Raw genomic sequence first — 23,685 nt, 5'->3', positions numbered from 1 at the left:
TGGCGCCCACCGGCCGCCGCGGCCCACAGCACGGGCGACTACGGGCACAAACAGTCCGCGACGGCGACGGACCTCCCGACCGGACGGCCGCGCCGCGCCTCGCCGCAGCGGTAGCCACGCGCACCGCCGCCCAGCGTGTTCACCGGCCATCAATCACTATACGGTATATAGTGATCCGCACGTGCGCCAAGACTCCAGCGCACGTGCCGCAGCCACCAAGCACACATGGTACTCAATAAAACACGCCGCACAATCCCGGTATATAATCATTGCAAATGGCCTGTGTAATCATCGAGTTTGTTATTTTTCCGATCAACACAAAGATTGATCATAAGCGAGTTGCTCAAGTGCGTTAATGCTTTGACAAAAAATAACAATACCATATTAATTTATTAAAAAAAAAAAAAAATGGATCATGTACTGAAACTGTCGTGATTCTTTTAAACAACAATTGAACTGATACATTTTTACAAAATCTTTTTAAAAATGTTACAAATTTTTCATTTGTATTAACAGCATTTTTTTTTTCATTTATCACCGATGCGTTAAACAGTGGATTCTTGTAATATCGAATTTCTAGTATAAACAGAAAAAGTTGGTTTTTATTAAGTGAAAAAGCCAGTATGGTAAGGCTGGTTTTTTTTAAATTATTGTTTTCCAAATATTTTATTAATGGTTAAGTGTTTAAATTGAAGTGACCGAAAAGGGAATCGGTTGCTATCAGTTTTGTCTGAAAAGGATCAATTCTTTATATTGACATTAGACCAGAATTCGACTTACAAAGAAATCTACGGTATAGCATATATTTCTATTTATATTATCAGAAAATAATTTAAACATTATATATTTATAACATTGGGGGAACAATAATTAGAAGTGTCTTCCAAATTAATTCTTTTTATTTGCAAGTAGTTACAATTCTACAATGTTTGTCTTCTAGGAAGCAGATTTATGTTATCACAACCTACCCCAATTATCTTGGGGTTTGATAGAACGTTTAAAATGTTACCATAAAATGACCAAACCTATTTAATCTTCATTGTGTTTACTTTAGAAAATATGAGAAATGGCTAAGGGGGAATATTTTATTATTTTTAATCTGAAAGAAAAGATATAGAAGCAAAAAAAACGAGGGATTGAAGGGTAAAAGTCAATGGTTACCAGTAATAATATGACTATTTGATTTTCACAAGTAATTGAATATTTTCAATAACAAGCTCTGATAATTTTAATTTATATTTATCCCAGAAATTGACAGTTAATAACAGGGGAAATGTGAATACTTATTCTTAACACATATACATTTTAACAACAAATTTCCGGATGGATTTATGCTCAAACACATTCTGAAGTGATAATATAATTTATGGATAATATAACTTAAAATCAGTTTAACATTGTTTACGCTATTTAATATAACCACTCATAATTAAATGCAACTGAAAGAATAAATTACTGTGCTTATTCTTTAAGATCAACCACGATTATCATTATTATTATTTGTATTAATTTATTATACATATTTTTTCTACTGCTGTGTTAGTACTTTTTTTCATTGCTTTATTATTTTATACTTTGTTTTACATAAATATAATTTTATAAAACTATTCTTGTCGATAATTCGAAACACGTTAAACTCTATAACGTGGTGTGAATATTTATAATTTTATATTACTTTATAATCGTATTATGTTGCGCGGTCCGTGCACACATAAAACTTCTGGTAAAGTAATTCGATTTGCCTTCACTAAAGTAATCGTCCAATGCAATTACTTCCCCTTTTAGTTTCCGCATATTAATATGATCTAATTGAATAATGATACTCATATTATTATATGTTATATATTAAGTATGAGGGCATACCAATATTCATTCATATCCTCGGTTCTCACCGCCTGCGTCATGAATTCTTTATCAGTACCATACACAAACAATTGCTTAAGTACAGCCATTGGTTAGCCGATTTCACCAAAGACTTTGGAAACTTGTTTCGTCTTGAAATTAATTATTGTTTCCCATCGATGTTTTTAAGTGCACTTACTTATTTTCCAACAGTTACATGTGCCGTTTAGCATGTATACTTAAACTTTGAACTCGTGACCTTGATTACAGAATAGGTACATAAATAATGAATTATAGTACTAAACAGCGACAAAGACTTACTTTTTGTTTAGAAAAAACAACGCTTATAACTCTGTAAGATTATAGACTTTTTTACTCGAAGACCGTGTTGGATATAATGGTTCAGGTTGGATAATTTAATTATAATTAATATTATGATAATTATTATTATTATGCATGTTATGCGAATGGTTTGCCATCATTTGGAATCGTGACGGTAAAATAGAATTAAAAAATCGCGAGACTTATTGCATATAAACATCATAGGTGTAAGCGCGTCCCGGCGTGACGGCGGGGTGGGGTTAAGGGATGTTTTTTTCGAGGACGGAAGGCGGTGGCCGGCGGGGGTTGAGCGCGCGCGCCTAGGCCAATGGTAAGGGGTCGGCCGCGCGAGGGTGTCGGTTGTACGCTCCGCCTTCGCCGCCGGGTAGTGCTGTTGGCCCTCGGAGGCAGGGATGGTTCGCACTTTTCTACACAACGGGCAGTTATTGAATTACGCAGGGCCATCATTTGATTTGGAACCGACGACACCGTCGTATATAGCGCGTAAGCTATAATCATAATCATCCTCCTGTCCGTCGTTATGTAACTTAAGTATTTTCTTTTCCTCTCACTTTCTCTCCTCCTTTTTTATTTTTTTATCATTTGATTCTTATTTTTCCGTTGAAGTGTCTCCAGAATATCGTGGAATTAACATATCTAATACGTTATTATAGATCCCACGTCGAAGACACCACAACCGAACCGACGGGTCCACGGCGTAGTCAAGGTAATTAATTTCCGACCATAATTCAATATTGGCCTGTGATCCGATTACGCATCTTCCTCTTTCTCTTCCGACATCGTTCGGCCATCGTCGGTTATCCCGTTATTAGGCCAATTAGCTTAAAACGTTTGTTTTATCGTTACGACGTAAAGGATCACCTAATCGGGAATATATAATCACAATCATACGCTGAATCCTCCAACAGCAATAATTTAGCACATGCTTGTGCGTGTGTATGTGTTAGTATCGCGTGGAAAACGCGACAACAAGAGCGACACGAACAAGAACAGTCCAAGTAAATGAGATAATCGCAAATCCGCAGATGGACTACTCGTACTTGAACCAGGCCAACTTCGACGGGCTGACCGGCAGCTCGGTGGCCGGCAACATGGATCACGGGGCCATGGGTTACGGCGATCTGTCCGCGTGCGGACAGATGACGCATGCCGCGTACCGGTTCGGACCTACCGCTGCCGCTGCGTCCATGGCGGCCCGGTCGTACAACACGGCCATGGGCCATCATCTGTCGGCCGCAGCCGCTGCGGTAGCTGGCAACGGTCATCACAATGCCGTGACGTCTTCAGCTAGGGCCGCGGCTGCCCATCATGCAGCTCATCACCAAGATCATTCCGGCAGACCGACCATGTTCTCGACGGCTATGAACTTGCCAGGTAAAGTAATTTTCATTTAATAATATTACCGACACGTATCGCTTTACTTTAGAAACATTAAACCATTCTGTACTACTCTTTGTATATTTTTAAAAAAAAACTAATATTTACAATCCATACATTGATACACATATCTGTACATCGAGTAATCATGCTTACACGAAAAATATATATACAATGGTAAATCAGTAGTGTCATCCGTCTGTTTCCAATATTTAAGTGTGGGCAGATGAAGTTTTTTAGCCAGTTTCTTTTAAGTCATCAGGGAGGGTTTGAGAAAAAAGACGTTTGATTTAAATGGATTTTGATGATATTTTAGATTAGCGTAAAATAGGCTGATTTATAGTTTTTAAATCTGAATGTGGCTTTATTAGTTAAAAGTGGCGTATGTAGGAAAGGGATGGATAATAATCAATGATCTAGGTGTTAGAATACACTTGTTCGGCTGTCTTTCAATGTGTTTTATATAATCCACCAAACACAAAAAATCTTGGTATATCAAGATAATAGTAGGCATGAAAATATAAGCAAGTGCTAAAAATATAAATGGAGAACCGTTTAATTTTCGATTTTTTACACATTTATTAACAATATTTTGTATGTAGGTAACCACGTAAAGGGCATAGGGGAAAAACGGTAGTATTGACATATGAAAATGTTTTTTTTCAAATAGTTTTTTTCAATTTATGCTAATAATTTTTTTTTTATTTATGTCAATAGATTGTTTAAATAAATACATTTATTATTAGAGTAGCATTTTATGTGATTTTTTTTGTTCTTATTTAAGAGGTAGAGGAATTCACGAACTTCGTTTTTGCTATACTCTAAAATTTTCATAATGTGACAACTACCGTTTTTCCCCTGTGCCCTTCACATAATATTTTAATTCACGAAAGCTTTAACACATTCATAAAGATATTTTTTATTTCAATTATTGAAAAATAATAAAATATTTTTTTTAAAAAAAGGTTATAATGAAGGTAGGGGTAAAGGCAGATACTCTTTTATTTAATAATTTAAATAAACACTTCGATGTGACTGTGTAGACTCTAGAGACTGTAGATGGTAGAAAATCAGGTATTGATAAAAGCATTGTATTGACAATAATGTGTACAAAATGATATTTTCAATATTAGGGTGGATATGGTAGGGTAGGGATTGCCTGTCTATGATCATTTGTTGCCTATATATTTTAATCACAATATAGTAAAAGAATTTAATGAAACCTGTTAATTGTTGAATCACTCACACGTAGCAACCTAGACATTTACTACGGACTACAGTCTAAGTGTAATTCTCCTTTTTTTTGGGTGGGGGGGAGGGTCCAATTAAGAAAAAAGGTTTTATTTCAGATTTTTGAGAAAATTTAATATTTTACAATCCCACTCGTATCTACCTCCAGTCTAATTTTGAAACATTAAGCCCTACTACACTTTAAAAAGCAAAATAAATAAAAAGTTCCCATCCCTTCTGGAGGAAAGGGCTTTTGGTATTTGTTTTGTTGTTCAACTTAGACAACCTATATTGATAATACTACGTAGTCTAAAAAGTATTCTTTACAAATTTGGAACTAATTTGACTATTTTTTAACAAAGTTATAAAACACCGAAATTTTAGAAATTAGGTTGAAAAGTATGTACATTTTTTGTATGTTTCAACTTTATTGTTTACAATAGAGAGCCTTAGATAGCCAAAATAATTTTTTTTTGCCCATCGATGGTTGTTGATAATTTATATTGACTCTGTTATCTTGAAAATTTGGGTAGGTTTGTCTAGGCGTCAACGGATTCCCTGATTTGCATTTTATTTTGATTTCTGCAATCAAGTTAGCTTTGGTAGCATTATTTACAAAATAAACAATTTTCCCATTTAAAATCTTTTTGATTTTCCTTTGAGCGGTGAACTTTTTTAAAATCCGTTTTATTAAGAGTAATATTTAATTTATTACCTAGACAAACAATCACATCTGCCAGGGATTCGTTTGTAAATTTTGGAACACCTGATATTTCTATATTGTTTGCTAAACTGTTTTGATAAAAAATTTCTTTTAAATGGTTGTACATTTTCTTAAAATTTATCATACTTATCCTCAATACAACTTAATCGTGTATCGACCATGCCGATTATTCTGTTATCTATCTCCTTGACAACAGCTGCAGTTTTCGGCACATTTCTACTGACAATAGCGCATTTGTGGATACAATTGATTATGAAATATACGATTCAGTTTATCGAGTTTCGTGAGTTCAGCAATCACTTTTTCTTTGCGTGCTTGTAACGAGCCTAAGTTTCCCAATCAAACAGCATAGTCCGTCGTCATTAAGAAACGTCAAACGTCTACCAAAACGAGTAGTGCATTAGCCTGATTGCTTAACGTCACGCCTAATGCCCACTCAGTATTGTGCTCGTGGTTTAGCCCGGATTTGACTGTTGTCGAAAAATCCTAGCCTAAGATTTGGTCAATTATTGTTCTTATTCCAAGTAATCCGTTCAGGCTTAAAGCTTTCATAGAAACCTGTCGTTCGCCGTTAAGGAGCATACCCAAATGGCTGTTAATGCATTTCTGTTGACCGAACACCGACTTGACATTCGCAATAAACGCTACAAGGCTTCCCGATTTATTTGTTAGTGTCTCACAATTATAAATATTCCAAAATGTATAATAATAAAAAAAATCACAATAACCATACATAATATGTATGTGATGTACATTTTTTTTAAGGCCAAGCCGAAAAAAAAATTAAAATTAAAATATTCCGGACAACTTATGTTTTATATAAAAAATTGCACTTCAAATGAAAAAAAATTTACATACATTTAAAATAGTATTTGTATTTTCAGTACACTGACGACAAATGTATGTAAAAAATGTGCAATGTTTTGAGAACGGTTGGAGAATCTTTTTTTAAAACTGTTTAAACATTTCGGTTAGTTTTTATTTTTGTTTAATTGGAAATTGTCTATGTTAAATATTAATCAAGTGTAAAAGAAAAAATCATGAGGTATAGTTTATGCCGAATTAATATGTACATATTTATAGTTACTTAGTGAAAATTTAAAATCAATTGTTTTTTATAAATGAGCTTAAATTTGCAAAACAATTCATACATGGTATTTTAAAATGATACATCACAATGAAGTTAACAAATTTACTTTTGGGTAAATATACCGTAAATATTTTTTAATTTATGGTGGGCTTGTGAGTTTAAATACACAGGCACGCAAGTATTTTGTATTTTATGCTCAAAAACGTTGCACAAAAAATTGAATTCATTTTCTCGACTTTTTTTTAAAATATACATAAATTATTGTTCTTTTTTGTTCTATTTCAGTGGGCATAACATAACAGAAATATATCGTATTTTTAAGTTCTGTAGTATCACATTCCCCGCTATATTGTTGTATACATAATAAAGAATGTACGCATGTTGAAAATGTTCGCCTAATGGTTTAAGCTTTATACCGGGTGATTATTTTAACGCCCTACGCCATTTTTTCTCTTAAAATAATTGATATTTTGTAGTTTTTTCTTTTTGAAAACATTTTTGTTTATGCTTTGTTTCAGCTGTTATTTCACGTACTCAATATGAATAACAAAATTAAAAAAAAACATATTATAGTAAAATGTGTAATTTATAGTTAGCGCTGCTTAATCGATAAGCAATTAACGATTTTCCACGTTAAATAATGTAAAACTTTTAGGTACATAACATCATACACCGTACATACCTAGTTATTATATTTAAACATAATATGTTGTATGTAATTCTATCAGATCTCCGCAGTACACCGTATACACCCTATATCTATATTTATATAAGAATATTAGGTTACACATACTTGCTCTTCGGAGTCTTATTCGCCTGACCTTAAATTAACTAGATATATAATAAATAAAGAGCTAAAAATATTTGTATATAATTATCAAATTAGATTAGATGGGGTCCTAATTGTAAAACATTGGAATGAACATGCAATTTTTTTCTTATGGAAATAACCAAAAAATATGTATATTTTAACTAACAATTAAAAATTGAAATTAAAACATTGCTGATAATATTTTTGTACAATAACAAGTGCACCTATACAGTTAAAAAAATTGTTTTTTTATGGCGTATGTACATTGCAAAATTATTTTGTAGTTTACATTCGCAGATGATGCAATACGGTTGCGCTTAGGGAATATAGTTCTAACAGAGTATGTACATCAGTTGTGATGTATTTTAGTTGAAGGAAGTTTTGACACGGGGTCGGGCCGTTCTGATAGACAAGTGGGAAGACAGACGAGCAAAGTTGAAAGGGGAAACTATATGAGAAATTGACCGGTTAAGTAGGTATGACGTACGGCCTATAGAAAAATATTGTTTTTCACCGAAACAATGTGTTATTATCCTATTTTTATTTTTTATGTTTGCTCGAAAAACGTACACTTGACATTTTTATCTTGATATAGTAATATATATTATAGTAGTTGTTTACTTTCTGACTTAGTCAAACACACTACTGCGATACTCACTTAGGCAAACAATTAACCGTTTAAATGCGGTATTCAATTTTAACCGTTTAAAATGGTTTTAAAGTTAATTTAATTGTCGAGTACTAGACATAATAAAATTATTATGCATTCAATAAAGAGACTTGTTCTTTTTTTGTATTGATCCATAAAAAAAGTATAGAATATTAATATGTGGTTTTATATTTGGCATTATCGAAGTCATCCAGTAAGTACCTAATTTTTAACAATTAATAAATCAAATAATGAGGATATTAATGTTATGATAATGGTCTAAAAAAGTGAGGAGAGTTATTGGTTAATTTACGTTTTGCGGTCAGGTAGGCAAGCATAACGTTATTGCTAAAACAAGCCGAGAGTAATTCAATTATACAAAATGTAATCCGCTGCGTGCAACCGACGCTGAATTCATTCCGGAATTATATAATATACTGTTTTAGGTACCTAAAGTTTTGATGGTATTCATGAAAAGTTAATAATAAAATTTGCTGTTTTCCATTGAAAATTATATTTAAACAATAACACTATCAACCATTCACGTTTGAATTTTTACAAACTGTAAAAAAAAGCTTTAATTAATGATGGTGTTAAAATATAATAAATGTGGTGCTGTTTAATGTATATAGCACGGTACTTCTAAAGGGGTTGAAATACATTTTATGTTCAACATATAAGCATAGATAAATCAAAATAAACTCTTTGCTAAATATCTACGTAATTATATACCAACAATATTATTTACGCATATTTCGTGGGTCGTGTCCTTGAAAAATTCTCTTTAAGTACTTCAACGATAAAAAAATAATAAAAATACAAAAAATTATACTTCATTTTTTTTGTCCAAACACATTGCCAACACTTTAATGATTCGGCTAGTCGTAAAAAAAATCTTGACTTTTGTTCAGTCATATAAAAATAAAGTCTGTCATTCCATATAAATATCACTGTTGCATATTTACTACGGTAAATAATAAATAATAAATATAAATATAAAGGAATAAGACCATTAAAATTAAAATTTTCACAAAAACCGTTATTCTAGTTATATTGTTTTCTACATTTTTTTCTAATCTCATTTATTAATGTCATTGCAATTTAATTATACAATTAAGCATACAATCCACCGCAGAATTTTTTTTTTTAAAAGTATTGTGTCTTACCTACTGCCCGGTTCATAGTAGCATTTCATTAGTAGGTTCTTAATAAAATGCCATCAAGTTAGTATCAATGAGTTTTGTATTGTATGTTAAACGGCTGTGAAATTGAATTGAATGACGTAAAACATTATCAAGTGTGTATTAAATGATGTTAAAATATTTATGGACATAAACATTTTAGAAATACGAGTGTCAAAATAAATACAAATGTATAGTAATGTCAATTTTCCAAGAATTTCTATATTTCTGTAAACGACGTATATAGTCATTAATTAAAAAAAAAATCCATTTTGATCATGATTTTTTTTTAATGAGTCGTTATAAGTTGAGTGATTTGTCCAACCATTTCCTTTACATAGATGGTTCATTTTAAGTTCTAAAAAGTAAAGTACAAGTAATTAGAACTGGTTTTCAAATTCCTATGTGAGTAAAAAGATTTGCATAAATGCTATTATGAGCCCACGCGACTTTTCCAATTTTTCCCCTTTAAAATATTTTTGATATTAATAACGACGACATATAGATTTGTTCGTTCAATCTTACTTTTAAAGTTATTTACAAAAACCTTAATTTTTAAAATAATTATTATATAATGGAAAGTGCATAATATCATACCTAATTTTAAATATTTTATCTACCGACATTAAATATTGTTTGGGGGTTATCGTTGTATTCGTGGTTTATGATTATTAACAATACATAAATATTTGTTGCCAGAAATTGATTTGCCAATGACATGGTTCAATGTTAAAAACAGTATTTAGTAATATAATATTACATTATTAAATTATTAATAGATTAATTATTAAAGGACACGAAATGACGCGCTTTTAATTATTACTTTATCCCCATTTCATAATAATAAATAATCATTAAAAAAAAACTTAAGGAGTTAATTAGTATGGTAAAAATGGTAAAAATGTGTTAGGTTACGAAAAGCGTACTCAACTTAAAACGTAACATGAAAATTGAAAATATCGCTTTGGGCATTGCTGATCACTCGTGGGGATCATTAAGAAAAATCTGCAGGTGGTGTTGGAGTGCGTGAGGTGTTTACGGGAATTTGGCCCTATACAAATAACACTGCTGCCGAATTACCTCCCTCGTTCCAACGGCACGCCCGCCCGCCCGTTCGCCGTCACAGGCACGTCCTATTCCGGGGGGTCGTAAAAAATGGCGCACACCCGTCTATTGCGTGCGTGCGCCCGGCCGTCGGGACGGTATAGCGGTTGCCCGTGAACCGCGCGCCGCTGCGTCTACACTAATAACATCATAAGCCGTTAAAGAATATATGCACAGCCTTTTCGCGAAGAACGCATTGGTAGCGGCAGAGGCCCCACAGCGGTTAATGGGATTAAAAAAAAAAAACCAGCGACAATGTAAGCGTCAGCGGCGGCCGCGCGCAGTCGTTAAAATGTTTTACGCTGCCGCCCGGCAACAAAACTTTGTATACATACATTTAGACTCGCTGCATTTCACCACAGCCTCCCCCGGATCCGATCAATATGGACCCGCGCGCCAAACACCGCAGAGTAAAAATGGCGGCGGCGACGGCGGTTCGAACGGTTTTTGAGTGTATACGCACAAAGCTCGTCCGCACCAAACCTCATACACTCATTACACGTTTCCTCCGTCTGGTATGCTCTCCCCCTATCTCCCCAAAAAAAAATCACCTTATTTTTTGGGAAAAGATGTGAAGAGAGTGTCTGATACTTATATGAGTCTAAGGATTTGACGGCTTCCGGGATCATGATCACGCACGCAGCAAGCAAACCGAGTCTTCTCAAATAAACTTTCACATTATTTTCCGGTGACACCGGAAACGAGGAGCACGCGTGATTTTTCACCATCCTTCCCGTTCTTGCCCTCGGCATCGCTCTAAGATATATTTCTTTAGGTTTTTCACCCCTTGTGGTATTAAAAGGTTAACGTATTGTGGTATTCGCGTTACTATAAAAATATATTATGCTCAACTATAAATAATTGTATTATAAATATATATCACGACACGGGAACGGTATATAAACAATGCGGTGACACGAAGAAGGAAATATATTAAGAGAAATTTAAAAGTTGACATAATAAAATACAAATACAAATTCTACATTATTCTATAAATAATATATATTATATGACTGCACTATTTTTTCTGCATATTTTGATATACGACATATATGCAGCACATAAATTTAATAATGTATTATTTTATATTTTTATAAGAAATGTGAAGATTCTTTGGCGCTTTAAATAATCATAAATCGTGTAACATATTATACTATATTTATACGGTCTCCGCAGACAACCGAGTATAATTATTTGCAATATGTAGGTATAAATCATGTTACACGAATAATACAATTTTAAGTCATGTTGAATTTACATGGTTTAAATTAGTAAAAAAAAAGTGCTTAATTATCACAAGATGGATAAAACCAAAAAAACATAAACAATTGAAAACATTTTCTATGAAATGTGTTACAGGTGGTTTGGCGGCATACAAAAGTCTTCCATACACAACCCACGACAGTATTCTCACCGAAAAACGAAAACAGCGAAGAATACGGACTACTTTTACTTCAGCGCAGCTGAAAGAATTGGAAAGAGCTTTTCAGGAGACCCATTACCCCGATATATATACAAGAGAAGAAATAGCGAAACACATAGAGCTTACAGAAGCCAGAGTTCAGGTAAACAAAACATACTAATTGATTCAAGTAACTGTAAAAGACTTTTGAATTGAATTTCGCGCTTAACCTATTTTTGTGTCATAGTTCATTAACTATTGTTTGTATAAGCGATATTAATAATAGAAATAATAATAATAGTATTATTGTTTGTCTCTAATAGTCATTATACGGACAAAACCCTATATTTTTAGAGGAATTGACTTCATGTATTCTCTGAAAATTATGAAATCAAATTTTAGTATAATATACTAATTATGTAATTATATATTTAGTATATTATACTATTATGATTATGTAATTACATTATAGACTATACTGTAACAGATAAAACGTTAATGTTACATCAATATTTAATGTTATTTCGACCTCTTTCCTTGGCCCCTGACCATTTGGTGTGCAAAAAAAAAACGAGCTCATTCTACATTTATTTCGAACGACCGTGACAACATTATTGAAAAATATTCCCACAAGCAATTTTCTCGGCTGTCGCTTTGAATTCCGTATATCAAACGAGGTAATCTGAACCGCGTTCGGGTGTTGGCTGCCTGTTGTTATATTGTTGTTGATGCTCGTCCAAAAGGAAAAACGCGTTTGCCGTTGCTAATCGCGCGTGTACCGCCGCCGCCGCCGCTCAGCCGACGACAGCTCAATTTGCAACTACGCTTGACTCGAGCCACTATACATAATAGGTGGCCCTCTGTTCGATTACATGCCCACTGACCCACCGTGAAACAAGATACTCCTGTAATGTATGTTTTGGCCCGTCCGGCCGAGACAAGCGCACCACTTGACGCGGCACGCGACCCGCCGGATCTCCCCAATTTGTACCGGCGCGGCGACGATGGTGTCCGGTTTGCCCCCGACGAGACGATATTATTGTTAATCATTATCTTTGTGTACACGGTACATTATCGAAATATTATGTCGGCCACCGTATTACTACAATACAATAACAACACTGTTGTCGATGTCGCCGGCGAAATAACCGTGTAACGCCTATATATATATATACACCATACACTGTGCCCATATTATGACTTCATGCCGTGTGAAACGTTTTCGCATACATCGTGTGACCGTTTAGCAGTGGCGTTTCCAAGGGGCAGGGGTGGTTAAGGGGTTGTAATCCCCCTACTCCACCGAAAATGTTTCTAAAAAGTTGCGAAATCATCCAAACGAAAAATGAATTTATATATATTTATGGTTTAAAATAATTACATACTTTAATTTCAACGAAACAATTTAATTTGTTACAATATTTTTAACCCCCCCCCCCCCCCCAAAAACAAAAAAATCTGGATACGCTCTGAAAACGGAATCGCTATTCCACTTTATTATACTGAATAAATGTATGTATTATTACTATTACTATTAGGTATTATTACTACTGTTCGTTCGCTAAGTGATTATTAATCATATCAGGGTACAAAAATGTAGGGTTTCCAAATCTTTGCGCAAACAGCGCAAAGGGTGTTGTTATTGTTCATTTCTATTAACATTACACATGTACTTGTATTATAATGATCTTTCGCAGCAGCCCTGAGTAGTCAAACTGTCATATTGTCAGATATATATTTCATTAGCCGCAGGGGGCTTACACAATGCACAGTGAACATTTAATATATATTAGTAATGCATTCGTTGAATCTATTTTTTTGTTTATATCATAAATCATAATACATATGTGTGTGTATTATTAAAAGCTTAAATTGTATATTAATTGATTATAATATCAAAACATCAATAATATATGATAGCTAAGTTCAACATTTAGTAAAGAAACACACATATGTGATTAACTATTATATAATTCCTAAAACTATAATATTGTATATATATTTATTTTTCGCCAAACATAATTACGTAACTTATTGATTAGTTTATAAAAAAATGTCATAAGAAAATAGTGTAAACCATACTTTAAGGTAATATCTGCTCATTATTCGTAATTATAGTAACTTGCATAATTTTAGTACAGCTCTTTTTTTTTTGTAATTAGTAAAATTCAATTGTAATCAAAGTTTACCATTCGGCTATGCCGTAATATTAAATATACGTACAATTTTTGTACGTATTTACGTAAATACGAATCAGGTTCCTGTTTGTCGATTTTTTTTTGCGGTTTAACATAATAAATACACACAACAAAAAAAATGTAAATCTCTTTTCGACAAACGCGACCAGTTTATCTAATGAAGGGACAATATTGTGCTGATTTATATTAATAAAAAAATAATACATATGTATATATTTATATGAATCGGATGCCCGTAAGCCCCGTCGTGCGTGTATTTATGTACTAGATATTTGTTTTGTATGTAGTATATTTAAACGGCGTCACGGTCCCGGTGACGGACCAAAACCTTTTCTGTTTGCTCAGTTGTGCGAAAAGCGGGTCGGAGGACGGCGAAAAAATATTAACATGTGTTAAATAAGTATTTAGCCTTCTGTCGTCGCCAAAGGCTGCCGGTGTATATTTATTGTTTTCGCGGTGACAACGGCCAACGAAGGCGCGAGGTGAGGATCACCCCTCGCAAACAACAACAAAACACACTGGCTCCCGCTATATGTGTAGTAGTAATAATAATAATATGTGCACACACTGCACAATGTCCGTGTATAACTTTGTACTTGTGAACGCGTCACACTCGGTGCACCGGGGACAGTACAGGCGGTTGTTTGCATTACCGGCTTACATATATAATATAGGCGTGTATATAGGTACCGTCGCGTCATAGGCAACCAGACTGAAGTCGGTGGTGTTGGTGTTGTCGCGACTACGGTACGGACATGATGATAGTACCACCGCCGTCCACATATTAATAAACGCTTACCGGTTTAATGAACTGTACAACGGACAACTGTCTGTGTGTAAAAAGGATTCGACCGGCCCGGCCGGTGCAACCCATTGTCGTCCAACCCTATGTCGATGTAGATTTATATACAATAACGCTACTCGCAGTTTATTTGTTTATTATTATTATTTCTATACGCTGGTTTTTATGTCTACATTAAACTACTGTATTAAACACGCTCGTACATGTACGAAAACAATAATAATACAGGGACTTTTATAATGTACATAAATATAAGTCGTTTCGCAACTGGTCGCGAGGTCATGTGTAGCACTCGGTCGAAACAACACATCGCTTTCAAAGCACTCGCCCACGCGTTTGGACGGCGACCAAGTAATAATATATATGTAACGCGATCTCCATTTATAATTGTTTAGATTGTTTTGAAAATATATTCTCCGGAGTTTAACAGTCGCTAGGAGGTGACTTTTCGGGTGGTTATTTTTTAATATAATATTAACACGTTTTATTGCGGAAGTAAAGCAAAAGCATTCGTTTGCGCAATGTCATCTTGTCTGCGTATTGTCTTAGGGGGTGTCGCATGGTCGCACATACAATAATAATACACGTGATACGATGATGACGGCTGAGGAGAATACAAAACAGGCCTTGGGGATCGGCGTGAGGGGGTCCCCGATGGAAATGTATGAGTGCCGCGGGCCACACTCGCTGATTGAAATAGGCGCGAGCGCCTCGACAGCACGTCCCGCGCGCTGGTCGTGTGGTGACACACATACAAGGGTTCTATTAAATTAATAACGGCCCGCCGAACCAGAAGAACCGCCACCGACGGTGGTGTCAATTCTCTGGTGGTAAAGATGTCATGGCAGTCGCAAAATGTTGTCGCGATAGATACACTAACAATGTATTTTACGTATAAATAAATGTTAAAAACGTATGTATTATGTGTGAACACTATCAGTTATACATTAATACTTAAATTATATAAATATATAAGTATGTATTCACGGTATTTATTGCTAATAATTATTTATTATTTTATTATTAATTATTATTGATCATTTTTTGTGCGTACTTATAAATTATATATAATAATTTATAATTAAGTATGTACCACAAGTTTTCACTGAGATTATAACTGATAACTATAAATATAAATATTTTAGACGTTTAAACAGCTATAATGGAAAACTAAAATTAATCTACTAGGAAACTAAATAATAATGTAAACTCATTTTAAGTTTGACTCCTGAATGTTAAATGTCTTCATCAGTAAATAAACACTCTGTAAGGAGTTTATTAAATTTTTAAAAAAACTTCTAAGTACGTTCCCCTAGTTGTTTTCACAAAACGACCTGTGCATACCAGTTTCTCGATTATACTGAACGCTAAAGATCGATCTGTCCACCTCCCCTCTGTTCTCTCTGGATAATTAACGACCAAGAAGCTGTCTTGGGAAACGACACGAATTGGGCCAATGGAATAAATGTGAGAGCAAAATGAAAAGGGAGGGGGGTTTTGGTAACTCAACGGATTGGCTATCCTGGTCATCATGTCGCGGTCCACCATAATATTTTAAATTAAGTGTAGTAGGAAATTCTAGAAATACTAAAAAGGCCGTGATCACATTAGAAGTAATCAACATTTACATATTAATTTATGCTAAAAAGTAAACTAATATAAATCAACCGTTCTTATAAAAGCCAAACGAATTTTAATAATTTAGAACCATCGCGACTTGATATTGCATTCAAAATTTTATTTGTATCATTATATTATTGTAAAACAATAATACTATATTTTATTATTTTTATTTATAACATTAAAACAAGAGAAGACACGAATCCCTGTTTCATTTTTTCTGCGAAAGTTTAGATTAAAATAAAATGTAATATTTTGTTAATATAACTTATTGTTAATGATAAACCAGGAATATAGATTTTATTAAATAAACATGTTAATGTTGATTATTCTATATGCGACGCTTATACCTCTAATGGTTATGGGCTAAAGGCCAGAAACTCGTGTAATACTTCAGTGCTTATCCGTATAAATAATTGTAAGCACTCCGCGATATCATTGTTTGTAGAAATTTAATGGAACCCAAATAAAAATAGAAAAACAAAACAGTATACACCCATAATTTCTCATCTAGGCCTAGTGCCAATTACTTAAGTATGTAGTATGCAAATTTGGATTATATAATTTACTCTTTTTATTTTTTTTTCACTTTTATTTTCGATGAGAAGCCTAGTATGAGGCAGATAAGGCGAGCCTGAGAAGCTATTTTTACAATGTTTTTTTTTTTTTTTAGTATTTATCAATATACTACCGACGTTACCACTTATTTAAAATTAGTTTAGGTGTGCAAACCACTTGCAACGATACTATTATTTGTCACTTTGGTACACAAGTGCATGGATGATTTAGCGATTATTATACTAAAGCGTAGGGGATGACTTAAGCGTAGTCACAAAATATAATAAAAAAAAACAACATTAACGGCCTACGAAGGCATCATTCTCCTCTATGGCCCCGTCCCGTTTATCGATTACACAATTATAAATGACATGCCATGGATGAAAAAAAAACTTTTTGTTAAACGCGATCCCAATGAACACATCACGGTCCAGACTCATTCGGGCTTACCAGTTGGGCATGAAAATAAATCTATGAATCGCCCAACACAGCCGCTGGCGATGACACACCGCTATATACACTACAAGATAAGTGTATAATATTTATATTAAATTAGCCGGTCGCGCAGGAGTCGACGGGGGGTGAGCCGGGGATGACCCCTTTAACTGTTACGCCGTACAGCCCCAGAAATTGTTTTATGCTGACACGGTCAATTAAATCGCTTACACCGAAAGCTAAGGTCTGTACGGTACATTGCTCACGTATACATACTATAATACAAACAAATATACACCGTACATCTGTTGAGTTTTCTGTTCTAAGCGCAGAACGATCCGGAAATACGTGGCCAAATCCTTTGGTGCTTCATTAATAGGGATAGTAGATATCCCGGATCAATATAGTATTCTATAAAACCGTAATGAGCATTTCCTATTGAAAACATAATAATTTGTTAAGAAAATTTCATTGAGTTTTACAACTACAGCGGAACCTCGATATTATACAGGGTGATCACTTTATTGTGAACCACTCAATATTGCATAGGGTTAATAAGAAATTACATTTTTTTTTTCATAATGTTTTTATACAATGTTGAACTCAATTTTCCAAAAAATTGTATGTGCCTACTCCCCTCTCAAACTAATTATTCGTATACCAAATTTTGAAACTGGTAATGCATACATTTTATCAAACTTTTATATTGAGAAACATTTACTACAAATTTTGACTGGTCGATAACCAGTTTTGGATAACTATTTTTGAAGTCATTCAAGTTTGAAGTTTAGGACAAGAGGGCACCTCACCTATTTATATGCGATACGTTTAAAAATTTTAGTACAAATAATATGTTATATTGTTTCAATAAATTTTAAATCATCAAATTTTCAGCTTTGTTTTATCTTTGCGGGCCCCTGTATAATGGTACTGTGGTGTATTTCATATGTATGTGCAGTGTGGGCAAAACGCTTCTTTATAGTTTTTTTTTGTAAATTATATCAGTCGCCAGTCGTATTCGAATTAAAGTGTCTCTGTTTATTTTACCCGACTGCGGACCGAAGGAGGGTAATATGTTTAATTTTTATGTAAATGTAGAAAAATAATGTTAGCGATTGTCGACGATCAACGAGGTGAAGGATAAAAACAAGAAAAAAAATATACTCGCGTACCTACTTAATTGGCAATACCTTTATAATGATTTTAATTAACTCTCTCGCGGCCAGTAACAACAACAACGGGAGGGTGAGGGGAGGGTGTAATTAAAAAAGTCGACGGCGGAGGAGCAGCAAAACCAACGGACGAGCCTACTTTTTGCACCCTCGCTTATACATTGTTGTTAAAAGGTCACCGTACAGCCGAATCAAAGGTCCCGGTCGCGTATGTACGGTCGGTAAACGGAACAGAACTTTATTGGATTTAAGAGGTACAAGACAAACATCACGTGCTCCCGGTCGTTTTTATGCTCACAACCGACGGCTGAAGGGAAAAAAGAACAAAAAAAAAAAAGAGAGAGAGAAATCCAAAAAGAAAGGGCAGAAAAATTAACTATACACTCGACCTCTCCTTTTACCTTGCTCACTTCTCTTTACACAACCCGAGTACATATACATATACACATACCTACATACACCCGCACAAGTTCAAACAAAAGACCGGTCGTGTCCGACTTTGAACGCGTTGAAGTTTAGCTGCCGCCGCCAAGGGGCTGTACTCGGAGCGCCCTTCTGTATTTGCTTAGGACAAAAAGATAGATAACCTTTTAAAAACAACGGACAGGGTTGATTAACAGGCTGCGGTGTTGTACGGGTCGACGTCGAAGGTCGGGCCATAAGTACAGGATTATATTTAATGTAAAGCTTGTATACGGTCAAGCCAATCCGATCGGATAACATAATAATATGGCGTATGGTTGTGGAAAAAACTGGTTTTCCTAATTCTGAGTTTTTTCGGCTTTTCAACAAATTGTCTAAAATTGGATCTAAATCAATTTTTGTAAATACTCTTTATACTTGTTGTGTACTGTGTACACACCCGATTATATAGTATATAATATTATATACTGTGCAATACTGACGGCGATTTGTTTTTTTTTTTCAGGTGTGGTTTCAAAACCGACGGGCAAAGTTTCGAAAACAAGAAAGGTTAGCCCAACAAAAGTCGTCGTCGCAATCACAAAACAGCAACAGCACGGTGGACGCGACCAGCATAAAGACCGAACCCAAACAGTGCGGTCAACAAATCAAGGATATTAAGCCCGGTACTCCTTCCACCCCCGGCAGCATATCGTCCAACAATGGGTCCACCGACATGAAATCCATTAACGGATCAGGTAAATACAATTAGTTCATCCGAGTAACTTGTAAGATATAAAATAACATATTGTATATTCTGTCCGTTCTCGAGTTCAGTATTAAAGCTATTAAGTATCAAGTTGACAAATTGATAAATTTAATTTAATTTTAATGCCAATAATATATGACGTAATGTTATACATTTTACCTAAGTATAAATTAAAAATTGATATAGTTTTATTATACTGATATAGTTTCTTAGAGAAACGCATACGTAAGAGGTAGTATAGGCGCGGCTTCGATAGTTGAGAGAAAATGGTCTGGGATGGTTTGGGCTTGTTATGAGGTGTGGGGAATGAATCGGAAGCAGTAAGAATGGCTATGGAAATAAACGTAGGAGGAAAGATAGGAAGAAGAAAACCAAAAAAAAAAGAAAGTAGTTGAGTGCGATTGAGAATAATATGAGGAATGCTGTGGTGTATGTGGGAGATCGTGTCGAGTGGAGGTTTAAGACAAGGGTGGCCAACCCCAAAGAGCTGGGACGAAGGTGAAGGAGATGAAAAAGATATAGTTTTACTATCAATTAACATGGTTTTTAATTTTTATACAATTCAATATGCACAAGGAACATACCTACCACATTACACACACACGCACAAATACATACGTCAATTTAGCTTTACATGTGTAGAAGATACTTATTTGTTTTTCATACATGTAATCATTAAAAAAAAACATCTCGGGTGAAAAGTCATTTACTGCGGTCCTCAGCTGTTAATTTTTTTTTCTCACTCGTTAATGCGGAAAAAAGCTTTCTTCTTATTAAGGGCCAGTCGGAACGGTCTAATAGTTGTTGGAAAATCACGGCACAACGTGCCGGACTTGACAGATTGTATCATTTTATTACTATATAAAGTAAATATAGTAAATCGTTTCCGGAAAATGCGTTTTTGAATTGGCTACCGGTTGCTTACAATATATATATATATATAATAATAATAATAATAATAATAATAACAGTACGAGCTGGGGTCACTTGATATAATATACGAGGTAGGGATAAACGAACGCAACAGGCCCTGTATGACAAATGGTCACGCATAGAACAAGATTGGAAACATATATTTGTGCCAGCCATTCGTTTTTAAACTCCAGCCTGTGCGCGGGGGATGGGCAAGTAGGGTTTAGTAAGAAAAAAATCGCTAGAAGGGACGGACCGAGAAATGACTAATGACTTTTGGAGACCGACGGGAAATCTGAAGTTTCTGGGCGAGTATATAACGTATATAATATAATATTTATCGTAAGACGGTAAAGGAGCAGTGTGGGCGAAAGGCTGTGCGTGCACGTGGCTCGGGGGGTGAAAAAAAAGAGGGGAAGGCGAATGGACAAGAAATCCAAAATAAAGAATCCCGTCGAGTGTAAGCAAACTACCCTTACAACAAAGTCGTTTTCCTCCTGTTCGTCCCCCGGCTTGGCCACACCCACGCACCCCGCTATGCCACCGTCCCACGCCGCAGCGGATCTCTGTGTGTACTGTGTATGTATTGGTTTGTATACAGCTGTATATGTCTACATCCGGCGCGCACATTAACCGTAGGAAACACCGTGACGTTTAATCTAGAAAATTGCTGTTGGTTACGTCGTTCGTTTCCATTAGTGTCAGGCGACCCGTAGGACACATATGTAGTACACACCGAAAGCAGAAAGAAAGAAAGGTACAGGGGCTAGGGACGAACAAGAAGAGAAGAAAAAAGACAACGGTGAACGGAAAGTTCGTCCAACCTCTCCTATAGCTCGCAAAAGGATCGTCGATGATCCGCTCTGACAGCGCCGAACAATCCAGCAGCGATTAAAAGTTAACTGAGATAATAGATTTCCAGTTCGATCGTCCCTCCGCATGCTCTGCGTCGAACAAAATCTATTTATAGCCAACTGTCCTGCAATTTCTTTGTCCAAATATGTAGTGCCCAGTGTATTGGGTGCATGGGTCGGAAAGTAATTTATCACTTATGAACGTTAATAAATCAAACTGTGATGCGTTTTTCGATCGGCATTCGCAGGGCTGGTAGCGTTGTCTTATAAGACTTATGAAATATTAAACACCCATTTTTCTAAAAAAAAAAAATTACGATTCTCATTTGTATAAGTACAAAGTTTGAGTTTTAGTACTAAACTCGTGTCACTTACTACGTGTAAGCAATCTAAAATTACAACAAATACAATATTACTAATTATTTTAAAACAATTTGGTATATTCTATGAAAATAGTTTTATCAGTTCTCAACGGAAAAAACTGAAAAGTACATTACTTAACGAAATAATTGCATATGAATTATACAAATTAAAAAAAAAAAATAGAAAGACACTTGTAAGTTAAACCAAATGAATGTACACATTGACACAATGTACACAATATACACAATGAACACTATATTTTAGACACACCCATTGTAAATTAACTGTTTTTACAGTTTGTTTAGGTATCGCACTACGACGGTACCTACCTTTATGTATTAATAATTTAAACTATTTGTATTATTTTTTTTTTAAACGCCGTTTTTATACACAAATAAAGTTACAATACTGCAGAACAAAGTGCACGACCCCTTTAATTAAAAAAAAAAAGTGACGGTATTTTGTCACGAAATGTAAAATTTAAAAATAATCATCATAAACTACCGTTTTTAATGGTAACGCGTGCGCATTTAACCGAAAAATGATAAATTCAACACAAATCCGTATGTAGTTCTACTCTCGCTAATGACTCATATAAATAGTAATTTACTGTTTTACTTATCAGGTCTACTTGTAATAATTATAATTTAATATAGTATTATTTTAATTGTTTTAGGCATTAAAATGTCAGAACAATCGGAAGGGGTGAACAACAACAAATGGCTGCTGGGACAGGGCCAGAGCTACACGCAGCTTCATCATCAGCTTCAACAACAACAACAACAATGCGGCGGCGGTGGTGACGGAGGCGGTGGAAGTGGCGGCGGATCCGGTAACAATTCGCCGACCTCTTCGTCTTCGGCGCACAAAAGCGTCTCTATCGTGATGAACGGAACCCACAACAACAACCACAACAGCCATAACAGCCATAACCATCATCACCATTCTCCGTCGTCACAACACCCTCACCAACAGTTCGCGCACCATCCGTTCAGCCTACTAGGCGCCGGTAACCCGGCCGGTTACCTGCTGGGTTCCGATTCGCTCAAAATGACTGGCGGCGGTGGTGCCAACCATTTGTTTTAGTCGGTTCCTTTCACGGAGCGTACAACGGTCATGTTTCCGGCCAGATCAAACAGCAGTACCGCAGCATTTTCTTATATAGACTAATCTGGATTGGTATATGGTTTAAATTTGAAAATTAGACACCGAATGCGACAAATATTTAATATTACAATCTTTGGCAAAACCCCAATTTCCAAATATGAACAATAAATTTGTTTTTTTTGCATATTATAACGGAAACATGTAAAGTGTTTGAGTATTGAATAACCTACCTTTGTAAACATAGTAATGATTAATATTGTATTGCACATAGATTTTAATTGTGTTGCGAACTTGGATTTCTTTTTTAATTGTTTGAGTATACAAACATTTTACATTTTTTATTTGTCAACATTGTATGTTTTGTTTCTGGTAAATGTAAAAAGTAATTTATATTAGTATTGAATAAAAGATTGACGTATCATTACGATTATTATTTTATTTTAAGATGCGTGTCCTTCGTGTGATGATGATTTAAAGTTGTTATTTTTCGGATGAAATTCGGACTTAACGACCGAAACGTGTTACAGTGGACGGGCGTGTGTCTTGTTCGCGTTCAGGGCGATCTTGGACAGTGCCAGTTGGCCATTAATGATTGTATATACAGCCAGTTGAAAACAAATTGAAAGTAAAAAAATATTTTTCTTATGAGAAGGCTCGCCAACGGTGGGTGACGTGGACAGACGTACATCATATGTATATTTATAGTATACAGTGTGATCTAAAGTCAAGGGTGCCTTGCCT

The 23,685-nt window shown here is 34.9% G+C and overlaps 1 protein-coding gene across 1 annotated transcript; it reads left to right on the top strand.

The window, feature by feature from the left end:
- The first annotated feature begins 2,649 nt into the window (after nucleotides 1-2,649).
- LOC126846673 (paired mesoderm homeobox protein 2A-like) lies at nucleotides 2,650-23,229 on the top strand. The gene is made up of 4 exons (XM_050586390.1): nucleotides 2,650-3,558; nucleotides 11,710-11,915; nucleotides 19,466-19,697; nucleotides 22,514-23,229. Exons 1-4 carry the CDS (start codon nucleotides 3,210-3,212, stop codon nucleotides 22,921-22,923), a joined length of 1,197 nt encoding a protein of 398 aa, XP_050442347.1. The 5' UTR covers nucleotides 2,650-3,209; the 3' UTR covers nucleotides 22,924-23,229.
- Nucleotides 23,230-23,685: the final 456 nt, after the last annotated feature.

The sequence above is a fragment of the Adelges cooleyi genome, unplaced genomic scaffold (genome assembly GCF_023614345.1).
Source record: "Adelges cooleyi isolate 19-005CV unplaced genomic scaffold, UGA_ACOO_1.1 ACOO_flye_CR_arks_rails_tigmint_CR_PRNA_9, whole genome shotgun sequence".
NCBI classification, from domain to species: Eukaryota; Metazoa; Arthropoda; class Insecta; order Hemiptera; family Adelgidae; genus Adelges; species Adelges cooleyi.
The sequence above is the reverse complement of the archived record's forward strand: the minus strand, read 5'-3'. Positions and strand labels throughout refer to the sequence as shown.